The sequence below is a fragment of the Cryptomeria japonica genome, chromosome 7, assembly GCF_030272615.1.
Source record: "Cryptomeria japonica chromosome 7, Sugi_1.0, whole genome shotgun sequence".
Classification (NCBI taxonomy): Eukaryota; Viridiplantae; Streptophyta; class Pinopsida; order Cupressales; family Cupressaceae; genus Cryptomeria; species Cryptomeria japonica.
Genome location: NC_081411.1, coordinates 629293789 through 629318121, shown reverse-complemented (window position 1 = coordinate 629318121; position 24333 = coordinate 629293789). Strand labels below are relative to the sequence as shown.

The following is a 24333-nucleotide window of genomic DNA, read 5'->3' as shown; positions in this document are numbered from 1 at the left end:
CTTATATGGTTTGAATGGCTTCTTAAGATTTCTATCTCTTTTTTAACACCTTGATGAAAAAGGTCCCATCTTATTACATGAGAAACATTTAACAAGTAACTTTTCTTCATACTTACCAGCACCTTTAGACAATCTCCTAGAAATAAGTGCTTCAAGCTCCTCAAGGTCTCTTTCTCATATTTGGATACTCTTGTAGAAATATTTTCTAGATCATATCTCTGCTTCTCAGAAATAGTAGCTTTCAATCTAGATCCCGTCTTAGGAAGATAGGATCCAAACTCACTTAGCTCAAAAGCAACAAGTTTACCAATCAACATGTCTATTGTCACCTTTGTCACAGTATGGATCTCGTCAATAGCTGCAACCTTATGTTTGTAAGTGTTGGTGTAAATAAATATTCATTATGGATATTCTTACACTTTACTTAAGTTAACTTAGGATAATGCATCTCTTCGTAGTTTGGATTTGAGACACTTAGGGAAGTGTGCACATAGGGATAGAGCTTGTAGGAGAAATTCCACCTTGTGTGGTCTTATTTTGTTGTTACACTTCACATTCGGTGGGTCATCCACCTCTTGTGGAATATTATATTATTTCTCCTACCTACCCCTAGTATTTCTTACCTACCCTTGTTTCTCATTGAGCCACATGTCATATTTGTGTGCTCATACATCCATATGGCCTTGCATATATAAGCAGGCCTATATTCATTGTATTGGTTAATCCAATTGATCATTTTGCATATTGATGAGAATACAGTTTGTTCTTGTCATTCTTTTGTCTCTTTTATGCTTTTCATTGTGCCCTTGATCTTGGTAAAATCCGACATGGTATCAGAGCTATTGGGACTTCATTGATTGGTTTTTGGAGACATCGTGGAAGGCTTCTATTTTTGGATTTGGGGATCTTCATTTTTTGGGGGCATCGTACAATGATTTGGACATCACTGTTGAATCCGGGAGGCCATTTCCATAAATTTTGACTATAAAGTCGACCTATTTTGGTGAAATTTTTTTTTTCCCCATTTGGCTATTATCGTATGGATTTCAAAAAAATTTAATTATTTTTTGGAAAAAAAGAAAATTCATATTTTCTGAAAAAAAAATAAAAAAATAAAAAAATAAAAAAAAACAAAAAAAATAAAAAGTTTTTTGGCACTATGTTTGGGGGTCCGCAGACCCCCCCGTACCCGCAGTCTGTGTGTTGCAGGTCGTACCCGCGCAGCTGCAGGTCCACGTCGCTCATGCCGCCACTGAGTCCCGTTGCTGCTGCCGAGCAGTTTCCCGCCAACCACCTCCTGCCGGTCTCTGCCGCCGCCACTTCCAGCGTCCTCAGCTCCAGCCACTTCCTCCTCTCCGACGACCACTTCCTCCTCTCCAGCGATCGCTCCTCCTCTCCGGCCAAAGACCCCACCACGCGGAGCCCAATCGGCTACCAGGACCCTGCCACACAGTGCCATGTTAGGTCCATATGCCACATCACCCGCCACACAGTGCCATGTCAGATCCGTATGCCCTGTCAACCATATTGCACAGTCATCTGCTCAGTCAGTAGTCCGTACAGTACGGACGCCCAGTTAGTAGGGAGGCGAAGTTTTTGCGATGGTCATACGGCCATCAAATTTAACATAGTGAATTACTGATGTCAGCGCCACATCAGCATTTTTTAAAAAAATTTTGACCCCTCTCCATTGGGCTTTTTAGTTTTGCAATCCAACTTTGAAAGGCCATATCTTGCTCATTTTTGCTCCTTTTTGGGTGCAATTTTGTTTGAAATGGGCTAAAATTTCATGATCTTTGCAGTGGTGTGGTTATTTTTTGATTTTGGTGCATAGGTTTTTTGGAATTTTTAGATTCTTTCAGCTGTACCTGTCCAATCCTCAATTTTGCAACTTCAAAGGCCTCATTTGAGCTCATACAACCTCCTTTTCAGGTGCCATTTTTTTGAAAGTGCATATTTTTTTGTCTACTTTCATAATCTATGATCAGATTTCAAAGATTTTGAGTAGAAATTGTACTTTCAGATATTGGTTTTATTTGGCCTATTAGGTACTTGTAAATTGCTTGGATCTTAGTTAGATCTCTTGCATTATTAGTTTTAGTCTCTTTTGGCCTTATTGAGGCAGTTGTAAAATTGTAATTAGAAGTCCACTTTGCCATTTTTGCAAGTGGCCCATTGTATACGCACTAATTATAAAGTGCCAAATCATCACTTTTGGGGGGGGTTCTTTGATTGAGTGAATTTGGGGGGGTGTCTTATGTGATTGTGCCTCTCTTTGTGCTCTTTCCATTTTTTGTTGCAATGAGTCTTAATAAATTTCCACCTTTAACTCCACATAATTATGCATCATGGAAAATTAAAGTATGGAGTAAATTAATGGAAAAGGGTCTCACACATTACATAGATGGAACCATAATAGCACCACCTAATCCTAAGGCTGATCCAAATGCTCAATTAGAATGGCTCACAAAGAATTGCATGGCTCTTGGAACCTTGCACAAGTATGTATCAGATGACCTCATTTTTCACATTGAGAAGTGTAAAACAATCAAAGAGGCTTGGGATATGTTTCAGAAATTGTATAGTCAAGTTGATGAAATCAGAGGCTATCAGATTGACAATGAGCTCACCAACTTGGATCCCAAGAGTTTTGATACAATCCAAGATTATGTCACCAAAGCAAATGAGCTAAGAGCAAAGTTTAAGGATTGTGGAATTGACAAAAAGGATGCTCAGTTGATATTCAACTTGTTGGATAAGCTTGCACCAGAATATGCAGCATTTGTGTCTAGCTTCCAAACTCATCGTTTGACAGTGGAGAGTTCTTATGTTATGCCTTCATTTGATGCTTTCACAGAAATGTTAATATTGGAACAATCTAAGTTGTTGAACATGGGGTTTCTCAAGTCTTCAAAGTCCAAGGGTTTGGTGGCTAATCAAGAGAATCAAGGAAGTCAAGGCAAAGATTCCAACAAGAAGAAGAAGCACTCTAAGTCTAAGCCACACCAAGAAAAAGGGCAATTATCCTCTCCATCACAAGGCGATTTTTCATCCTCTTCCAAGAAGGGGACACCACCTAAGAAGGATAAACCAACTTGTGCATATTGCAAGAAGTATGGTCATGATGAGCATCGGTGCCACGCAAAGCAAGTTGATGAGTTAACCAATCTTCTTAAGAAAAACAACATCAACTTGCCATCCGCCTACACAAAGAAGGATTCATCTCCTTCCTCTTCCTCACAGTCTAAGGGAAAAGGGCAAGCATTTGTGGCTACAACAGGTTCTTCACAGCAATGGATACTTGACTCGGGTGCCTCATATCACATGGGTTATACAAAGGAGCAGTTTTCTTCATTGGAGCCATCTAAGGTACCTCACATTTACATAGGTGATGACACACAAGTAGAGGTTGAAGGGAAAGGTTCAGTTGACATGGATGATGGAACATTTGAGAATATTGTCTATGTTCCTAACTTGTCTACCAATCTTCTCTCCATCTACCAAATCACTCACTATGGGAATGGGAAAAAGGTTGAGTTTACACTAGATTCAGTTGTGGTAAAGGAACTTGATGATGATTCCTTGGTAGCAATGGGACAAGTCGATGACAACTCAAGACTTTATTCATTCTCCCTCTTTGTGCCAAGTTCACCTTCTAGGGCCTTGCTTACTCATTCAAATTCAGAAAGTAAGCTATGGCATGAGTGGTTTGGTCACCTAAACTATCGCTATCTTCAGTAGCTCAGCACTAAAGACATGGTCACAGGTCCACCTCGAATCAATTTTTCAGAGGGTGTATGTTTAGGTTGTTCCATGGGCAAGCATCCCGAAGAGAAGTTTGATAAAGGGAAAACTTGGAGAGCTTTGGAAGCTCTTCAACTTGTTAACAGCGATGTAGCAGGTCCATTTCTAGTACCTTCATTTAGTAAGGCCCGCTATGTTCTCACGTTCATTGATGACTACTCCTGCTTCACTTGGGTCTACTTTCTCATTCATAAGAGTGAAGTATTTGACAGATTTCAGGACTTCAAGACTCATGTGGAGAAGCAATCAGGGAAAGTTGTCAAGATTCTTCGCATAGATAATGGAAGGGAATATGTGAACAAGAGACTTGAGGATTTTTGTACATTTGAGGGGATTGATCTTCAGCATTTCGTCGCATACACTCCACAGCAGAACGGGGTTGCAGAACACAAGAATAGAACTCTCAAAGAAATGGCTAGCTGTATGATACATGCACGTTCTCTTGATCCCACCTTTTGGGCAGAGGTTATCAGTTGTGCCACACACATCTAGAATTGGGTTCCTCACAAAGCTTTGCAAGGTATTACTCCTTTTGAGGCTTGGGCTGGTAGGAAATCGATTGTGAGGCATTTCAAAGTCTTTGGGTGTCCAGCATGGGCTTGCATACCTCCACAGAAACACAAGGCATTGGAACCTCATAGTTGACCTTGCATATTTGTTGGATATCCTGAGGGTGTTAAGGCATACAGATTGATGGATCCAGAGACACATGAGGTATTCATTGAGAGGAGTGTTCACTTTGAGGAAAGCTCTCCTAGCTTAGCCTCTCTACCTCCTCCACCTTCCTCCATTGTGGATAGTGATGTTAGTGATTCAGATGATGAGACTCCTTCAACTTTGACTTGTAGGGTTACACCTCCGCAGGGTCAACGTGAAGTTGAGGAGCCTCATTCTCCACCTCCAACTAGACCTTGTTGGGCTCGACAGACACTTGAGTCTGTGGGTTCTCTTGTTGGGGATCCTTCATATACACGGAGAACTCGATCACAACATCAGGATCTTCCACATGCATTCATTGCTATCGCTTCCGATCCATAGACATTTAGGGAAGCATCAGGGGTTCCTGAGTGGGACCAAGCTATGGAGGAAGAGTATAGTTCCTTGATGAGGAACAACACATGGGATCTAGTCCATCTCCCTAAGGGGAGAAAGATGGTTCGATGTAAGTGGATCTATCAAACCAAGTTTGCAGTGGATGGTAGTGTGGATAAGTATAAGGCTCGTCTTGTTGCGAAAGGTTTTCTCGCAGGTTGCAGGTGTTGATTGTACTGAGACCTTTGCACCCATAGCCAAGATGAACTCCATTCATTTGACACTTGCAATTGTTACAGCTCATGGTTGGGTTGTACATCAGATTAATGTGAAGAGTGTTTTTCTTCATGGTGATCTTGATGAGGAGATTTATATGGAGCAGCCACAGGGTTTCATCCAGGATACTTCCTTGGTTTGCAAACTAAGGAAATCTCTCTATGGCCTTAAGCAAGCCCCTAGGGCTTGGTAAGCCAAGATGGATTCCTTTCTTCTCTCCGCAGGGTTCACCAGGTGTCATTCCGATCCGAATGTCTACATTTTGTGACAGGATGACTCTCACTTGATACTTGTGCTCTATGTTGATGACTTGATCATTACAGGGAGTACTTCATCCATCATTAGCAGGGTCAAATCTACTTTGCATGACAGATTTGCTATGACTGACTTGGGTCTTTTGCACTACTTTCTCGGGATAGAGATTTCACAGTCACCTTCTGGGATTACACTATCGCAGCCCAAGTATGCTCTCGATCTACTTGCACACTTTCATATGGCTAATTGTAAGCCTGCCCCGACTCCCTTTCTTTCAGGAGTCAAGCTTGAGGCTCAGTGTTCTTCTCCACTAGTTGATGCCACTTTGTATCATCAGCTTGTGGGTAGTCTCATCTACTTGACTCATACACGCCCTAATATTTCATTTGCAGTTGGCATGGTTTCCTGCTTCATGTAGGAACCACATGAGCTTCATTGGAAAGATGCCAAACGCATCCTTCATTACATTCAGGGTACACATCACTATGGGATTCACTATGCAGCAGGCACAGGACTTTGCTTGGCTGGTTACACAGACTCCAATTGGGCTGGCAATCTTGATGATTGTAAGTCTACTTCTAGTTACAATTTTCACCTTGGTTTGGGCCCCATTTGTTGGCAGAGCAAGAAGCAACATGCTATTGCTCTCTCTTCGACTGAGGTTGAGTATCGAGGCACTATTAACGCAGCGACTGAGACCATTTGGCTCCAGCAGATCCTCACAGAGTTTGGTTTCACCACTCCATGGCCGACAGTTCTACATTGTGACAATCAAAGTGCTATTGCAATCTCAAAGATCCCGGTCCAGCACCAGCAGACCAAACACATCGAGATTCATATGCACTATATCTGAGAGCTCATCTAGGAGCAGGTCATTGATTTGCAGTATTGTCCTACAGCAGAGCAGGTTGCTGACATATTCACCAAACCTTTCACTGAGAGTAAGTTCCAGCAGTTGCGAGCTCTCTTGGGGGTGCAGGATGTGTCATTAGGGGGGGTCAGCTGACTTCTCCTTCCTCTCTTATGGGGGGGACTTTTTCCTCTTTGAGGTTTTGTCCTTCTTCTTTGAGAGTCTTTTGTAGATTCATCTCTCTTTTGGGGGGGAGTTTTTTTCCCACTGGGTTTTCTCCCTTTCTCCCTTTGTGAGAGATTGCATTGCATAGTCTTGCATTTGCATATTGTACATGGGTACCTATCATGGCCTCATAGCCAAGACCCATCTTGCATTGTTGACTTGAGTCTTCATTCCCCTAAGTTGCACTTAAGGAGGGGTGTTGGTGTAAATAAATATTCATTATGGATATTCTTACACTTTACTTAAGTTAACTTAGGATAATGCATCTTTTCATAGTTTGGATTTGAGACACTTAGGGAAGTGTGCACACAGGGATAGAGCTTGTAGGAGAAATTCCACCTTGTGTGGTCTTATTTTGTTGTTACACTTCACATTCGGTGGGTCATCCACCTCTTGTGGAATATTATATTATTTCTCCTACCTACCCCTAGTATTTCTTACCTACCCTTGTTTCTCATTGAGCCACATGTCATATTTGTGTGCTCATACATCCATATGGCCTTGCCTATATAAGCAAGCCTATATTCATTGTATTGGTTAATCCAGTTGATCATTTGCATATTGATGAGAATACAGTTTGTTCTTGTCATTCTATTGTCTCTTTTATGTTTTTCATTGTGCCCTTGATCTTGGCAAAATCCTACAGTAAGCAAGAGGCAAGGATATCAACACTTTAGCAACAATCTCGGATTCTTCTAATACTCCACCAACACATATAATTTCACACACAAGCTCATTCACTTTATGCATAAAAGAAGTAATGTTCTCATCTTCACTCATCTTCAAGTTCTCATATTTACCCTTCAAGCTCTACAACTTACAAATCTTCACATGACTATCACCTTCACGCAAGGTCTCCAATTTTATCCAGATCTAATGAGGAGTTTAGATAAGTCCATTGCATTAGTCATCTCAAAATATGACAAGGGACTCAACAATGCTTCCTTAGGTCTAATATTGTATTCTGCTTCCTTTATCTCATCTAGAGTAGTAGGACCATTTTGACAACCATTATATACATTTAGACAACAATCCAGATTACATGAACTATGAAAATAGCATCTCCATATGCTTGGGTACAGTTCTGGTTAAGCTCAATATCAAATCTTCTCTACAACACACTTCTTCACACAACTTCGCACAACTTCCCTGCTACTGAATGATTCATACTATATTTGCACATAGCATCGATTCCTCTCAATGATTATTACATTCATTTATACAAGTCATCAACCCATGAAATATAAGTCGGCTCAACACATGCTACATATTACAAAAATATAACTAGACATGCTACAACAATGCATGTTTTCCAAAACAATGTCATCTAAGACATAGTTTGGACCTAAACAATCGCCACAAGTATGAAACACTTCCAAGAATTACTCCTCAATCATCCACAATGCACTACCACATCATGAATGTCGCATGACATGAAGAACATCACCAGACGAAGAAAATATTCAATAATAGACACAATAATCAATGCGGACCACCAATATGCATAGAACACGATCTATAGATATTCACAAGCAACTTGAATTGCACCACAACAACCGCAAAAAATCGGATTACTAAAATCGTCATCATCTCTCTACTGGAGCTCAAGAACACCAACATAACCGAATGTCAACCTAAAAGATTTGCTTGTGGATTTCCAAAACATGAACCAATCAAACTGAGGACACACATCAACATCCAGAATACATCTCACACATCCGCAACTAAAGATATAGCAATACATAGCACAAACTAGAATACCAAATAACACGAACAGCTTAATTACATCCTCAATATCGAACCTCATAACTCGATCAAAACATCATGTGGACCTTTGCAAATGCGAATGAACCATCTACAGACAATATACCAGAAACCCTTTAATCCACATTAGCTCATCTGCAATATACAGGCTAAACCAACTCATTCAATCAGACTGCAACACTGGAATGCACAGAAGAATATGTTGACATCAATGACAACACACTATTCAATAAAACGTCTTAGCAACATCCAACAATATGAATTTTTTTAGTCTTTCTTTTAAATTTTAATGGTTAATAGTTTCTTCATTCTAGTTCTATGTTTCTTGGTTGATGTTGAGTTTGATTTTAGTTCTTTCCTTGGTGAATAGAGTTCCTTATTGTTCCTAGCTTTATATTAATGCTATTTTATTTTACTTTATTTCACATAAGCCTAAGATGTACAAATTATAATTTTTTTACAAAGTTACATGTCTATGTTATTTTTTATTCATCACCCAAGATCCTCAAAAGCACTAATTCAGAGTATGACTAATATAATTTTATAATTTTATTTAGTTTTATTCCACATTTATCACTTTGAGCTAGGTTCCTTATTTCATGTCTAACATCTAATGTCTCATGGAATATTGAAAAAAATAAAATTATTTTATACTAAGATAGATTAGCTCCATGTTTAACACTTAGAAAGAAATCACCTTTTGGAGTTTAAAGATCATGAATGCAATTAAGGTTTAAATCTCTAGGCTATTCTTGTTATGTTGTATCTTAGGTTGTGAATATTATTTTTTGTCAAAATTGTTGTCATTGATGTCAACCAAGGCCCAAAAATATGTGATCAGTGGTGTTGTATCAAGTGTCTTCTAATCTGTTCACATTGTTTTATTGAGATCGGCGGTGATGACTATAAATGGTATATCCAATTTTCTCATGACTATTTCGAAACATTGAAGGTGTATTCAAATGTCGACAACAGAAAACCTCAATGAAAAATAAAACACTCATACATATAATTTATTCCTAATAAATAAAAATGAAACACTAATTATGTTTTTATTATAAACTATATTACTACTGCAGTGATTAAATGCAAGTTTAAAAAATAACTTAAAGTAAACAATGGATTTCATCGGTAATCATTATTAAAATTAATGACTATAATTTTGACTGCGGCAGAAAAATACAGTGCACAAAAATGCAAACTTAGTCCAAAAAATGAGAGCAGAATAACACTAGGAAGCCATCTAACGCCATCACTTGGATACCTAGTCTACCTTACTTTAGCAACCAGTTTCTTGATTTATGCGATCAAACCATTTGCCAGGCATCTGAGCGGGAATAGTTTGGGTTTGAAATTAACGAGCAGTACAGTTTGAATGGACGCTGGTGATAGAAACGGATCACACTTAGCAAGTACAGTTTAAACGGAAATGGGAACGGACGCTGTAGACAAAAACGGGCCCACACTTGCCACCTAAGCGGTCAAAGTAGATTAGTGTGTGTTGTTTAAGGGTGGCCATTGGAAGCCCTTGGTTGCAATATGTTGGTCTTTGTACTTAAACTTGTGAGCCCAATACTCCACCTCCCATTCTTCGATACGATCTCTGTGCTGTTTCTTCTTCAATCGCACAAGTGATGATGCCACCACCACTAGGAGGAAGACAACGCAAGCTGTGCTAATACCAGCTATCAGTCTAGAGTTTGAGCTCTTGGATTTTTTAGGATTATGATCTTTTTAGTAGAACATATGTATTGGTCAATGTTCGACAAGATATCATAAAAATACATAGTTTTTAAAAGTTGAAGGTGCATTTGGGCTTTAGAAGATCTTCCACGACTTGTAAAGTCAAAGGAGGTGATCTAAAATCAAGCATATAATTATTTCAAATTTTATAAAATCATTATGCGCAATCAATTTGGGAAATATAAAAATAATATCCAATCTCTTTACTATTATAATTAAACTAGTCCCTTTTATTTGTCGATGTGAGTGTTCCATTCCTAGGTGTTAAATCTAATAGTGTATTCATCCAGATAAAGAGACTAAAATCAAGATGTGACATAGTGACCCTTCATATACTTCCCTCCTTGTCATTTGAGGTTAATATATAGTACTAAAATATTCACATACCATTTATAATTAATTTATGAGTTTTATAATGTATTAGATAATCTCCCATAGTTATCTCTAATGGTGGGGCAATTAGGTCAATTTATGGTGAAACTAGAAAATTATAATTTTGAAATAATTTTAGTTGCCTAGAAGAGTTTCCAATTAATTATTTGGTTGACCAAACCTACTTCTATAAAAAAAATTAAACCATGACCTTTTTCTTTGATAGAGGAGGTATCCATTCATGCTAAAGAGTACCCACTGATCTAGGAGAGCATGCCAACTTGAAGAAAATGAGGAAGGAGAAGTAGTAGGAAGTCAAGGTTTGACATGCCAAAATTATAATTTGAGTGTCATGAATTCCTCTAAGATCAGGGAGTTGGCAAAGACTCTCCAAGATAGCCACTATGAGAGTGTAGGGCATGCGTGAAAACTAGTATAATTTAATTCCTAGTCAAACTAATTTACATAGTACTAAAAAGATAAGAAGTTAAATTCTTTTTAAATAGAAATTATTTAGTAATTCATGAGGGAATATATCCCCTAGTTGAGGCTCACACATTTTATCATCATAGGAAATGACAACTTGACTACAAATAGTTGATGTTAGAAAAAATCTTGAATGTACCCATAAGCAATTATATATGGGAAGTTTATATCCTAGACAAAGTCTAAATAGCTGGAGAGGAAATTAGAAATGATATCAAAGTAGCAAAGTATCTTGGTGCCACCATCATCACCTAAAATAGAGATGAATGATGAATAATTTTTGTATGATTATTTTAAAAGCCTATCATAAAGTGTGATAAACCTTTGGAATTTGACCTAGTCGTAAACCCTTTATTGATTTCTTCATTTAGTGATGGGTTTGAAGATAAGGATATCCTATTTAGAATGTATATTTAAGGTCTCAATCTCAGTTTAGTCATTGTTTAAATTCAATAATGTGCTCATATATTGCATGATAGAATATTATGTCTTAATTCTCCTAATTGATTATTTATCTTGAATTTTAGTGTTATGTTTCTATAGATTTATTAGTTGGGGATTTTACTAGTGCCTTTTCATAAGAAGTGAATAATACAAAGATTGTATTCATAGAGAATGAATTACCATAATTGTCAACCACGAAGCATCTATACAAAAACATGAAGGAACATTAAATCACCATTACAAACATATTAAACAAAAAAATTAAAAAATACATATAAATTGTAAATGCCACTCCCTACAAACACCATGACCATAACCAAAAATATCATAAATAGCATTATAGAAAAGGAATCAACATGCTCCATAATGCCAAAATCTTGAATTCTCTACCATATTGCAATCCACTAACTTTTTAATCAATATTATGTTAGGGTTTTTCTTTAGATCCCTTAAGACACTACTAGCTATGGAATCAAGTGGTGGGAATCTACTTCACGAGATAAATCCTTCTTATGCTAAGCTTTGTGGATCTTACTTACACAAAAAGATTAGAATTGTGAAGTCACTCGAGACCTCTAGACTTGAGACATATTATAAATCATCATGAAAGTTGTCAATACATGAACCCTACATCTACACAAAAATCATGAAAATAACAACTTACAATGTGCTAGCTTCAATTCTTCACTGTCCATAGGTATAAATCCTAAAGGAATTGAATAAATGTTCTTAACATCATTACTAATAATTTTATTCTACATTTACCACCATTTCCGTAAAATTCAACACCTTTGTATCCTTGAAATGTGTAGGAAATAGAAAGCATATAATCTATACTCTAAGCTACATTAGAGAAAGCTACTATCAATCACTATGAAATTCTCCCTTACATAAGCCTTATAATATATGGGACATTATTATCTAAATACCCAAGACAAACTTAGCAAAACCTCAAGACAACTATATCATTACAAGTGAAGATTTAAAGTAATCTTTTATCCATGAGTTGACCTCTTCTCAAAGGATCCCCTTTCCTTCAAATATTGGTGCTTGATAATCATGGTGGTCATTGAACTATAGGCCACCCAAATGTAAAAACATAAAATGCACCAAAATACCACTCCATGGAAATTTGTCATAATGGCCAAAAGCCACCACATTACGTGAAGTTAACAATGTTCTCATGCACACTACATTAATGTAGATCGACATTTTATTACAATTTTATCTTAGTAGATCAAGATTAATATTAAATGTTTATAATACCTCAACTCAAAAACATAATATCATACTCGTAAACAAAATAAAGATATAGAGGAAGAGCACCAGTAGCCGTCATAGCTAACTTTGCACACCCATGGATCCTAAATGGTACATTGGATTTTGATTTATTTTTTTAGTTGTCGTCGTATGCGACTTAACTGCTTATAGCCATTGATATGGCTTCTAGATAGTAACGATGCACATTGTGGAATCAATTATGCACTTCAAAGTGTCGCCTGATACCTAACTAAAGATGTTCCAGTAACCGTCAACTCAAAATCGCTAGTACTTGTTGACAAATGTCCCAATAGTGGTGCACAAATGTTCCAATAGTGGTGCACAAATGGGCCAATTAATTACAAAAAATGATCGGCTATTGGTACAAAACAAATTTATTAATGGTGTTTTCACTATGACGGCTATTGGGGGCTCAACATGATAATAAGGTGACGGTTATTGGAACTATGTTATCTATTGGTGCTCTTCCCCTACCAACAAAAGACACAACTAACAAACATAATATCCTCATGGAGATCATCAAAGCTAGATTGAAAAACAAAAAAATTCTACCACACTACTGATGTTGTAGCTGTCATTTTAGAAGTTTTTAGTATGGATGTTATCAAAGGATTCATTTCAGGTAATGCCAACATTGACATCTCTTTCTTTGTTTAATATCTACACCCTCTTTAGTGATAAGGAATTTAGCTAGGTCATTAGACAATAAAATATTTGAAATAAGAGCATGACAGGCATCCAAGTAATTGTTGACAATATTACCCTTATATATATGAGTATTTTTTTTCTCTAAAGATTTGAATGATATGAATTTACTTCAATTGATAATTACTCGTGACATTAAAAGTAGATTCATAATATTGAATAAGGAAATTGTAAAATATTTGAAGTTGTGAGATTTTACAGCCTACTATTGAATGTTTTGGTACCTAAGAAGAGGTAGATCCCCAACCCATTTTGTTAATATCCTGCAATCAGGGCATTCCAAGAAAACATTCCCCTTTGAGGCATTCTGTCAAACAGTTCAGGTCCCTTGTCTGTGCTTCCACATTTTACATATCCTTCTGCCAAACAATTTTCGGAGGCATTCAATCAAACAGTTCACGCTCCTTTTCTATGCTTACACATTTTGCATACATGTCTGCCAGGGAAGTTTCAGCTACATCTCCAAAATTCCTCTACCATTTATTGTGTGCTGGATCTCCATACCCTGTTCAAAAACCCCATTTTTGCACAGTCTGTGAGGATCATGGCACACGTTGCGGAGTTTGGCATTACGCCCGCCAATCGCATTTTGTTGAAAGCTTCTAAATCCTTTTCAACAAATCATTTTTGTGCATATCCTCTAATCATACGGGGTAACAGATGACAACATAGTTGCTGCTAAGTCGGTTCATTCCACGGGATGGCAACCAAAACCAGACATTGGAGGTCCTGGATGCGGAGTATTCTTTCTGTGTCATTGGTGCTCAGGAATCTTTGGTGTCGGTTCCCTTCAATAGGAATAAGCTACGCCCTGTTCAAATTGTTGGCAACAATCTCGGATTCTGCAAAAGCATTCAATGAGACCGCATTTCTTTGAGGCACCCGATCAAATAGTTCATGTGCTTTGTTTTTGCTTCCACATTTTTGCATACATGTTTACCAGATCATTTCCAACTAATACATAAAAATAATCCCCCTTCTATTGCACTTTCTTGGATGTCCAAACCCTGTTCAGAAAGCTCCCATTTTAGCATAAGCTAGCAGAGCAGTGGTAAATAAAAACTGCCCACGGGCTGCGATCGAACATATACGGGCATCCATTGACATTTGCGTGGGAGAAATTTTTGAATTTGAGCGCTAACGGAAACGGGAACGGACGGAAGCAGACCTTGGCGAAGGAAATGGGCCCACAACTGCCACCTAAGCAGTCAAAGGCTTAGTGTGTGATGTTTAAGCCGTGCCGCTTCCAACAGGAAGAACTTTTGGGGTCCGAAGGCTTCGGTCGGGTATACAGAGGAGTCCTTCCCACAAACGGCCTCCAAGTAGCAGTGAAATGCATCCTTAGAGAAACCGATGATGGAGTGAAGGAATTCATAGCAGAGATCTCCAGTCTCGATCGCCTTTAGCATCGAAATCTGGTGCAGATCAGAGGCTTCTGCAGGCGAGAAAAGAAGCTATTCATAGTTTATGACTACATGCGAAATGGAAGTCTGGACAAGATGATATTTGGAAACCCAAAGAAGATGCTTGACTGGAATCACAGGTACAGAATCCTCAGAGATGTCGCTGCAGGTTTGTTGTATCTTCACGAAGAGTCTCACAGCTGAATGGAAAGCTGGGAGATTTTGGGCTTGCTCGTATGTACGAGCATAACGAAAGCTCACACACTACTCGTGTGGTTGGAACACTGGGGTACATCGCACCGGAGTTCATAGAGACAGGAAAGGCTAGCCCTGCCACAGATGTGTTCAGCTTTGGTATTTTATTGTTGGAAGTTGCATGCGGAAGGAGACCTGTGGATGTATCCCTCCATGCCACAGGCAGTCTCATGGATACAGCCGACCCAAATCTTGGTGGGCAATATGTTGAAAGTGAGATGGAGAGAGTGCTGAAACTGGGTCTGATCTGTTCCAATCCTCACCCAGAACGCAGGCTTGGCATAAGACAAGTACTCCAGATACTTGAAGAAGAAGTTCACAACCATGTCTTGGCTCTCCATTTTATTTGGATGCGAGTCCACTGAGCAGTTTTTGGAAATCTCTTCCATTTCCAAATCAAACTCTCTTTCTGGAGGTGACACTGTATGAGATCGATCTCTGTGTGTCTTCTTCTACTGTAACCAGCTTGTTAGTCTGGAATACTCACGGATGCAAGTATTTTTTTATAGCCCATAATTACTCTTCAGTATAGCTTTTAACGTTAGCATTTGTTTGATTAGAAGTCGTTAGTACTATAGCTATTCTTGAGGTAGGAATATTAATAATGTTATATGTTTAATAGAGCAACGAGTATATAGAATTTCAAAAAAATTGTAATAGTTGAGTCTATATTTAATTTTTTAATTGAAATAATTGTGAAAATATCATTTATCTTTTAGATTCATGTCAAGAATAATTAGTGTAAAAAGTAACATTTTTTTTTGCTATTTTTTAAATTATATGTCTAATGCATTTAATTTATTCAATGAAATTTCAACTTTATTCACAAATATATTATTATATAGAACTGAATAGTCATTTTCTACTAATGTAATAATATATTCTTTTATTAGTTTAACCAATGATCATATAAAAATATTTTAAAAATTAGCAGCAATCTTGTATCATTCACTTAAATTTATACTATAAATAATTGTCAAAATGTCATTTATCTTTCTTTTTGGTGATTTATATTAGGAATAGTCATTGCTAATATCAAACTTTTCTTTAGTCCAATGTAATTAATTCATTGATTCAAATTTCAATTTTCAAATGTAGTAATGGCTTAGATGGCATGAGCACTATTATGTACACCACACTAATCATTTTCTAATATGAGGTGGAAAACTAAATTAATATGAAAATAAATTATTATGTATATCGTTAACTTTAAGAAAAAAGTGAGTTAGACAAATAATGACATTTTTATATATTGAATTAGATATATAAATGCACTCCTGAAGAGAATAAGAATGTTGAATATAAGTCAATAGGAACATCAGTTACGATATGACAAAATCTAGAAAAAAATAGTCCAATGATATAAATCTAACATTTTATAAAAGACTGATTAGACATTTGATGTATTTGATAACCACAAGTCTTCGCATAATTTATATTGTGAATTTAATCTTGAAATTCATTGAAACTTCAATTGGTATACATATACAAGAAAAAATATCATCTTAAGATATTGATTGCAATCTATTTATGGATTTAGTTGTGTAAGAATTTTTTATGCTTACACAATTGAATCTAGAAATATATTACAATCAATAGCATGGACTATGGAAGTCTGATAAATTCGATCTTAAGATATATCAATGGATCAATAAATTGATAACATTTGATAAAATAAACCTAAAATTTTTATTTTGTTAAGTATATTGATAACAATTGAACATGCTCAACTATGATATGAAGACCAATTCTAAAAATATTTTACATTTTGAATTTTCAGTAATTCTTAGCATCATAAGGACAATACATTGTAGACATTATCAATAAAAAAACAAATATATTATTACAACTTCAATGACATAACAATGAATCTAAATTAAAAAATAATATAAAACTTAAATAAATAAATAAATATTTAATAACCTATAAAAAAAAAATAGAATTTATTTTCTAAGCTTTTTCCAATATATGGATCTAAAAATAATACTTTTCATTACAAATTCTATAGGTATAAAAGAACATTTGAAAAACAGAACATAAATAATTTAGATTTTAAAAAGTATTTATTTATATTAATCATCTATTTCTAGAAATAGCTAACTAATATCTAATTGTGGAAACTTTTTTTTTTTTTTAATTAAGTGCTTTCTGTTGTGGGGATGGTGCCCAATATTGATTATAAGCAGTATTACATATGCACTAGACCCTCAAAAAGGATATGGCCCATACAATAAAAACAACAAAAAAACATTATCCAAACATAGTTATTCCACTACATTAGCCTCAGAATAGTTGCAATGCGATCACCCAAACTCGCCACCTTTTCAATATTGTTTTCTGACAGCCAACCCAGATCTGCATTCATCATCCTTCGAAATGGATCCATATTGGATTGTGGAAACTTAATGTCTATAAATATTTATTTATCCCCCAAAAAATATCTAGTTTACTTTCTATTTCCAAACAATTCATTTTCAATTTGACTAGTTAATATCATTTACTTCACTTGACCTTTTATATAACTATTAAAATCTCCTCCTCCCGACACGTTAAACTCATCTACTTCCTATTATAGCAATAAATGTTGCTCACTTACATTATCAACTTCATGTGATTGAAAAGCATTCCACATCTAATTAAGGATAGTTTGGGTGGAAAAGACTATTCATCTTGACTTCTAGAATATGTTAATTTAGAGTCTAACCACTATTGTCATTCTTAGAATCATGCTTATCCTTCCCACATAGAAATTTATTTGCTAATATTATCTAAATATATGTATCTAAAATATTTTGCATTTACTAAAATTTATTTAAAAATCTATGGATGAAAAAGAACGTTTGAAAAATTAAACATACGAAATTTAAATTCAAAAAGTATTTAAATATTTAATTTCTTTTCTATTTCCAATGAGTTAGTTAAAATCATTTACTTGGCTTGACTTTTCATTTAACTATTTAAATTTCATTAATTTAATAATATAAACAATAATTAGTAACTAGGGGGAGTAGGGACTCAACTTTATGTCAAAATCTGTTCTGTTGAAACCTTTTTCATCTTTTACTTGGAACGCGTGAACACTTTCACTATCCATGAATCTTTCGCTTTTGCTTTATTTTTGTTCCGCTTTGTGCAGTACCTTCATATTCGAAAAACCACCGAGCTTTCATATATTATGCAAGAGGCGTGAGAAGGGAAAACACGGAGAAGCAATGGAAACTTTGCTATACACTAAAAGGAAAATCTGCACCATTTTGTAAGCTGGGTTTACTCAAATCTATTTTCCCATTCTCAGCTGTATTTCAATTTCAATTTTGTCTCCTACGGAAAAAATTATTTCGACCTGTTGGTCATCTGCTTTGAGTTTTTCTTTCGGATTTTGATGTATTGTCGGTCATTATGTTCTAACAGGATATCGAAGTCGATCTGGATCTCGACAGTGACAGGCTTGAGCGTGGTTCTTCTACTTTTCCTCCTCCCCACCTCGCTTGATGCCCAAGCCCACACAAATTTTATCTTCAACCAATTCAATGTGTCGACCCTCGAATTGTATGGGAATGCTACAGTGCAGTCCAAGGCCATCTCCCTTAATAGTCGATTGCAATTCGGTATGGGCCGAGCTTTCTATAGACACCCTGTGCGTATGAAAGATCGCGGCTCAATGAATTCTACTTTCTCTTTCAGCACAACTTTTGTGTTTAGCATTATTCCTTCTTCGCCTTCACAACCTGGGTTTGGACTGGCGTTTATGATGACGCCCCACAAATCTCTTGAGGGATTTTTCCCAAGTCCGTACCTTGGCTTGATAAGAAATTTATCAGTTATGGGACAGGCCTCTAATCATCTGTTTGCGGTCGAGTTCGACACGTTAAGGAACTTGGAATTTCACGACATCAACAACAATCACGTTGGTGTTGATCTCAACGACCTTTGGTCTGCTAACTCTACGCCTGCAGGTTACTGGATAAACAGCAGCAAATTCCAGGAATTGGATCTCAAAAGCGGACAGAATATTCAAGCTTGGATTGATTATGATAATCTTCACAAGGAGCTCAAAGTCACCATTGCGGAGGCTGGTCTAGATCGCCCACAAAAACCACTCTTATATGTGAAAAATATGTCCCTATTCAACATTGTAGAAGAAGAAATGTACGTTGGTTTCTCAGCAGCTACGGCAAGCATTTATGAAGAGAATTACATCCTGGCCTGGAGCTTTACTAAAAACGGAACCGCTCTGTCCCTGAATACATCTAATCTTCCATCATTTATACACAGAAAATCCAAGAGCTCAAACTCCAAACTGATAGCTGGTATCAGTACAGCTTGCATCGTCCTCATCGTCCTGGTGGTCGCAGCATCACTTGTGTGGTTGAAAAGAAACCAGTACACAGATCTTATCGAAGAATGGGAGACAGAGTATTGGCCTCACAGGTTTAAGTACAAAGACCTACATATTGCAACCAAGGGCTTCCGAGAGGAATGGCTTTTGGGATCCGGAGGCTTCGGTCGGGTATACAGAGGAGTCCTTCCCACAAACGGACTCCAAGTAGCGGTGAAATGTATCCATAGACAAACCGATGATGGGGTGAAAGAATTCGTAGCGGAAATCTCTAGTCTTGGTCGCCTTCAACATCGAAATCTTGTGCAGATCAGAGGCTTCTGTAGGCGGGAAAACCAGTTATTCATAGTTTATGACTACATGCCGAATGGGAGCCTGGATAAGATGTTATTTGGAAAGCCAAAGAAGGTACTTGAATGGAGTCACAGGTACAGAGTCCTCAGAGATGTGGCTGCAGGTTTGTTGTATCTTCACGAAGAGTTGGAGCAATGCATAGTACACAGAGACATTAAGTCCAGCAATGTTTTGCTAGATTCGGATCTTAATGGGAAGTTAGGGGATTTTGGACTTGCCCGTCTGTACGAGCACAACAAAAACTCACACACTACTCGTGTGGTTGGAACGCTCGGGTACATCGCACCGGAGCTGGTACACACAGGAAAGGCCAGCCCCGCTACGGATATGTTCAGCTTTGGTATTTTTATGTTAGAAGTTGCTTGCGGAAGGAGACCTATCGATTCCTCTCTCCAACCTGCTAAGACGATCATGGTGGAGTGGGTGAGAGAGTTAAACTGCACAGACAGTCTGATGGATGCAGCAGACCCGAATCTTGGTGGGCAATATGTTGAAGCTGAGATGGAGAAAGTGCTCAAACTGGGACTGCTCTGTTCTAATCGTCAGCCAGAAGGTAGGCTTGGAATGAGACGAGTTCTGCAAATACTTGAAGAAGAAGCTCCAATTCCAGGTTTTGATGCCCCTTATGTTTTGGAGTTGAGCTCACCGAGCAGTGCGTCGAAGTCTGTTCCGGATTACAGTCACAGCAGTGACGCTTCCATTTCCAAGTCTTTGGACGCACGATAGAGTCTGCGCAATTAGGTCAAGCTCGTTTTCTGATGGTATCAATGTGTATGGTGTTCTGTTTCTGCAATAACCTTCTTCGTTAGTGTCTGTATAGACCTCTTTTTAGGGACTGACCTTGGGTTTTAGACTTATGGATATGGGTGTTTGAATTGTATTTGGATACAATGTGTAATTACTGCTAAAATATGTATCTTTTAATGGCAGGTAAGTCGTAGTTTTATAAATGATATAATAATTTCTTATTGTAATCGAAGATAAAATGTATGTTGAAAAAAATAGGAAATCAAAATATCTATGGGTCACGTTCGGTTATATCATTGACTTTGCAAGAGACTAGCAAGTCTATTTGAGCAGGATGTAAAGTGTACATTTCTCGGTGGCGTCGAGTTATTTATTTTTCTAAAACAAATATCTTTGTGTAAATATTTAAATGTTAGTATAATTTTATGAAGATGATAGTATGTTTATTGAATATGTTATTTACTAAAATTAAGATCTATATAAATATAATATAAATGAGATTGAGATTCAAATGAGTTTGAAGAATGAATATAAACCAAATTTATCTTCTATAGAAATGAATCCTCATGAATGTTTGGTCCTACTATATATATATATCCTTAGTCTACATGAGATATTTTTTGTCATTCAACACAACTTTCATGTTAAAAAATGTTCACCCTACTTTAGATCTTTCTCTACCCTACATTTATTGAACTTCAATGGGAGCCTTATAATGCCAATAACTGGGTTATTACAAACATCTTAAGAAAATAGTTGAATATTACTATTATAGAAGTCAGTACTTCTTTTTAGAATGCTATTATTAATGAATAAGAGTAATCAATTGACACATTGATTGTTATTTTGAAAGTCAAAGCACAACATTCTAACTATCTAAGTTTTGCCAATTTTTACAAGAATTGCATTTACCTTTTTCTATACGTTGTAGTAGTGGTTCATAGCTCCCATGTGTTGAGAAGTCTATTGACACTAATTACCATCCTTGCCATTTTCACTGCACTATTTTCCTTATATAATAACTCATTGGAACTGAAGCTACATAGTTTATGTTTTGTTTAATTGGAACATGTGAGTATTAGACTACTCTTTCCTCTATCATAGACTACTATTTTCATACTATTTCTAGCTTTGGAATTAAAGATATTATATAAGATAACAAAGAAAAATCATGAATTATACATACAAGGATAAAAAGATTACTTAGACCTTTGTCAACATTTAAAACTTAAAATTCTAAGGGAGAAAGTTAAAGGATGGAATCAGTACTCCTTCAGAAACATATTTGAGCAAAAAAAAGCAATTGCAACCAACCTTGAGGTTATTTAGGAAAAAGAGAGAAGATAACACATCTTCTCACGATGAATGCAGGGGGAGATTTCGCTAAGAGAGTAATGGTTTAGATTAAATAAAAAAGAAGAGGTTTTTTGGAAACAAAAATCTAGAATACAATGGCTTATGGAAGGAGATAAAAACACCAAATTTTTCTACCCATCTACCATGAAGCATAGGAGCAGGAACATGATAAGAAAGCTTCAGAAAGAGGATGGCTTGATCATAGAAGATGAGGAAGATATGGCAGAGCTATTTGTCAACTTCTTGAGCATAAATAACTCTAATAGCCAAAGGAATTTTGAAGACCCTGGTGGCCTGCTTGAGGTGATCCTATAATTTATTACTAAGGAGGACTTGTCTCTTCTAAATGCTAAGGTGACCCTTCAAGAGGTTAGAGATGCAACTTTCTCCTTTTGAGCTTACAAGGCACCCGGTCCTGATGGGTTCCCCCTGGCTTTCTTCCAGGACTACTTGGATGTCATTGGAGCGGACATCTTTTATGCGGTTAAGGACTTCTTTAGGTCTAGTAAACTCCTCAACCAAGTTAATTCAACTTTCATTGCTTTAGTTCCTAAAAATGATAAAGTTGTGTCTACTAAAGACCTTAGGCCTATTAGCCTATGTAATACATTGTATAAAATCATTTTGAAAGTAATGGTAAATAGGCTAAAATCAATGCTTGATAAAATCATCTCAGTCAACCAAAAAGGCTTTGTTAAGATGAGACACATTATGGATGCAGTTATAGTTGCTCATGAACTAGTTCACTCAATGGACAATAGAAAATTACCATGCATGACCTTCAAATTAGACATGTCAAAAGCCTATGGCAAAGTTTCGTGGAACTTTAATTTTTAAGTCTTAAGGAAGTTTGGGTTTAAAGGTAAATTCCTAAATATGATAGCTTAGTGTGTTACCACCCCTAAGTTCTTTGTTCATTAATGGTTCCCCAAGTGGATACTTTATATGTGGAAGAGGCCTTTGACAAGGTGACCCTCTGTCTCCATACCTATTCATAATTGATGCTGAGGTCCTTGAAAGGAATATAGAAAAACTGAAAAAGAGCAGGTTGTCTAAGAGGTGTGAAAGCTACATCTACTATGGACTTCATATCACATCAGCAGTTTGTTGATGATGCCATAATCTATAGGGAAGCTTATATCTCAAAAGACAGATGTTGGAAGGAGACTCTAGATAGCTATGCAAAGATTTTAGGTTAGCATATTAATTATGAGAAGAGTAAGATATTATTTATGAATGTCTGCAATAAACTTTAGGCTAAAATCATTAAAGCCTTGGCTTGCGAGACTGCTGCCTTGTTGGATTCTTACCTTGGATTACCCCTTATTGCTAATTCTCCATTTTCTCTGTTTTGGAATGGAATCATTGAGAGATTTTAGAAGAAATTAGTTGGATGGAAAGGGCAATTTCTAAGCTTGCTGGGGAAAATTTAGTTGGTTAAATCTTGCTTGAAAAATATTCTAGTTTACTACTTCTCACTATTCAAGTTGTGAGGGTTTGTTGGAGATAGGATTGAAAAGATTCAAAAAAGATTCTTTTGGACAAGATCTGAGGAAAAATATAAGACTCCCCTGGTTTCCTCTGAGAAATTTTGTTGCTCAATCAAAGATGGAGGACTTGGCATCAAAAATATCAAATCCTTTAATCGGGCCTTAATCTCCAAAATTAAATGGCAGTTGATAGAAGGAAAGAAAGATTGGACAAATATTATAACAACAAAATACCTGGGTGATGCTAGAAGTTTTTCCTCAAAGAGAATGAATTACCATCAGGATCATGCATTTGGAACAATATTTCTAAAACCAAATCAATTCTAAGGAAAGGGGGGAAAAAGGTTGATTGGGAATGGTAGGAGTATTATTTTCTAGGAGGAGGTGTGGATTAAGGACTATACCCTCTTAGAACTACCTAAATTCAAAAAAAAAAGAAGATCCTCGTCAATAATTTTGGTAAATATGTTCATGATTATATCATATGGAAAGGAGATAAAGCTAGCTGGAAAACCTTGGAAGACTCGATGCTTGTTAAAGGGGATATCTTGCCACACCTCCGTGACCAAGTGGTTAAAGAGGCTCAATATTTGAATAGCTATTTAGGTGATTGTTCCTTTTTCTCTCCTCAAATGGAAGACAAATGGATATGGAGGCTAAACCCTCAAGATATTTTTAATTTTGTTCTTCCTATCATGATATTGTGGGAGACCCGATGGAGAACTTCTATTGGAAAAAGATCTGGATTAAAGGCCTCTTACCCAAAGTTAACTAATTATAGTGGGCTACTGCTCATGACAAATTTTTGACAATTGATAATATAAATAGAAGAGGGTTCTCCTTGGTTAACAGGTGTTTCTTATGTTGCAAAGACTTGGAAAGCATCAACCACCTATTTCTTCATTGTCAATTTGCTAAAGAAATTTAGGAGGATTTTCTCGAAGATCTAGCATTCTGCTTGACCCTTTTGGAGAATTTGAAAAACCTTATTGAGCAATGACCCTTTGGCCCTTACTCCCAACCTATTACTGGAAATCTATAGCTCCAAATTACACCTTTTTATGGCTTGGAATATATGGAAGGAAAGAAATAATAGGGTGTTTAGGAATGACGCACGAAGCAATAAGGTTTCATTTCAAATCATAAAGCAGC

The 24333-nt window shown here is 36.7% G+C and overlaps 2 protein-coding genes across 2 annotated transcripts; both read left to right on the top strand.

Annotated features, from left to right (window-relative positions):
• Positions 1-1457: 1457 nt before the first annotated feature.
• LOC131032616 (L-type lectin-domain containing receptor kinase SIT2-like) lies at positions 1458-15260 on the top strand. The gene is made up of 2 exons (XM_057963633.1): positions 1458-1562; positions 14781-15260. Exons 1-2 carry the CDS (start codon positions 1458-1460, stop codon positions 15258-15260), a joined length of 585 nt encoding a protein of 194 aa, XP_057819616.1.
• Positions 15261-18056: 2796 nt separating this feature from the next.
• Positions 18057-20529, top strand: LOC131032605 (L-type lectin-domain containing receptor kinase SIT2). The gene is made up of 2 exons (XM_057963621.1): positions 18057-18151; positions 18307-20529. The coding sequence occupies exons 1-2, from the start codon at positions 18108-18110 to the stop codon at positions 20312-20314; spliced, it is 2052 nt and encodes a 683-aa protein (XP_057819604.1). The 5' UTR covers positions 18057-18107; the 3' UTR covers positions 20315-20529.
• The last annotated feature ends 3804 nt before the right edge of the window (positions 20530-24333 follow it).

Bases quoted from the DNA above. Each gene is read 5' to 3' on its own strand.
- LOC131032616 (XM_057963633.1), top strand. From the start codon at position 1,458: ATGTTAGGTCCATATGCCACATCACCCGCCACACAGTGCCATGTCAGA. The intron at 1,563-14,780 runs GTACGGACGCCC...CTGGAATCACAG, and splicing joins CTCAGTCAGTAGTCCGTACA to GTACAGAATCCTCAGAGATG.
- LOC131032605 (XM_057963621.1), top strand. From the start codon at position 18,108: ATGGAAACTTTGCTATACACTAAAAGGAAAATCTGCACCATTTT. The intron at 18,152-18,306 runs GTAAGCTGGGTT...ATGTTCTAACAG, and splicing joins AGGAAAATCTGCACCATTTT to GATATCGAAGTCGATCTGGA.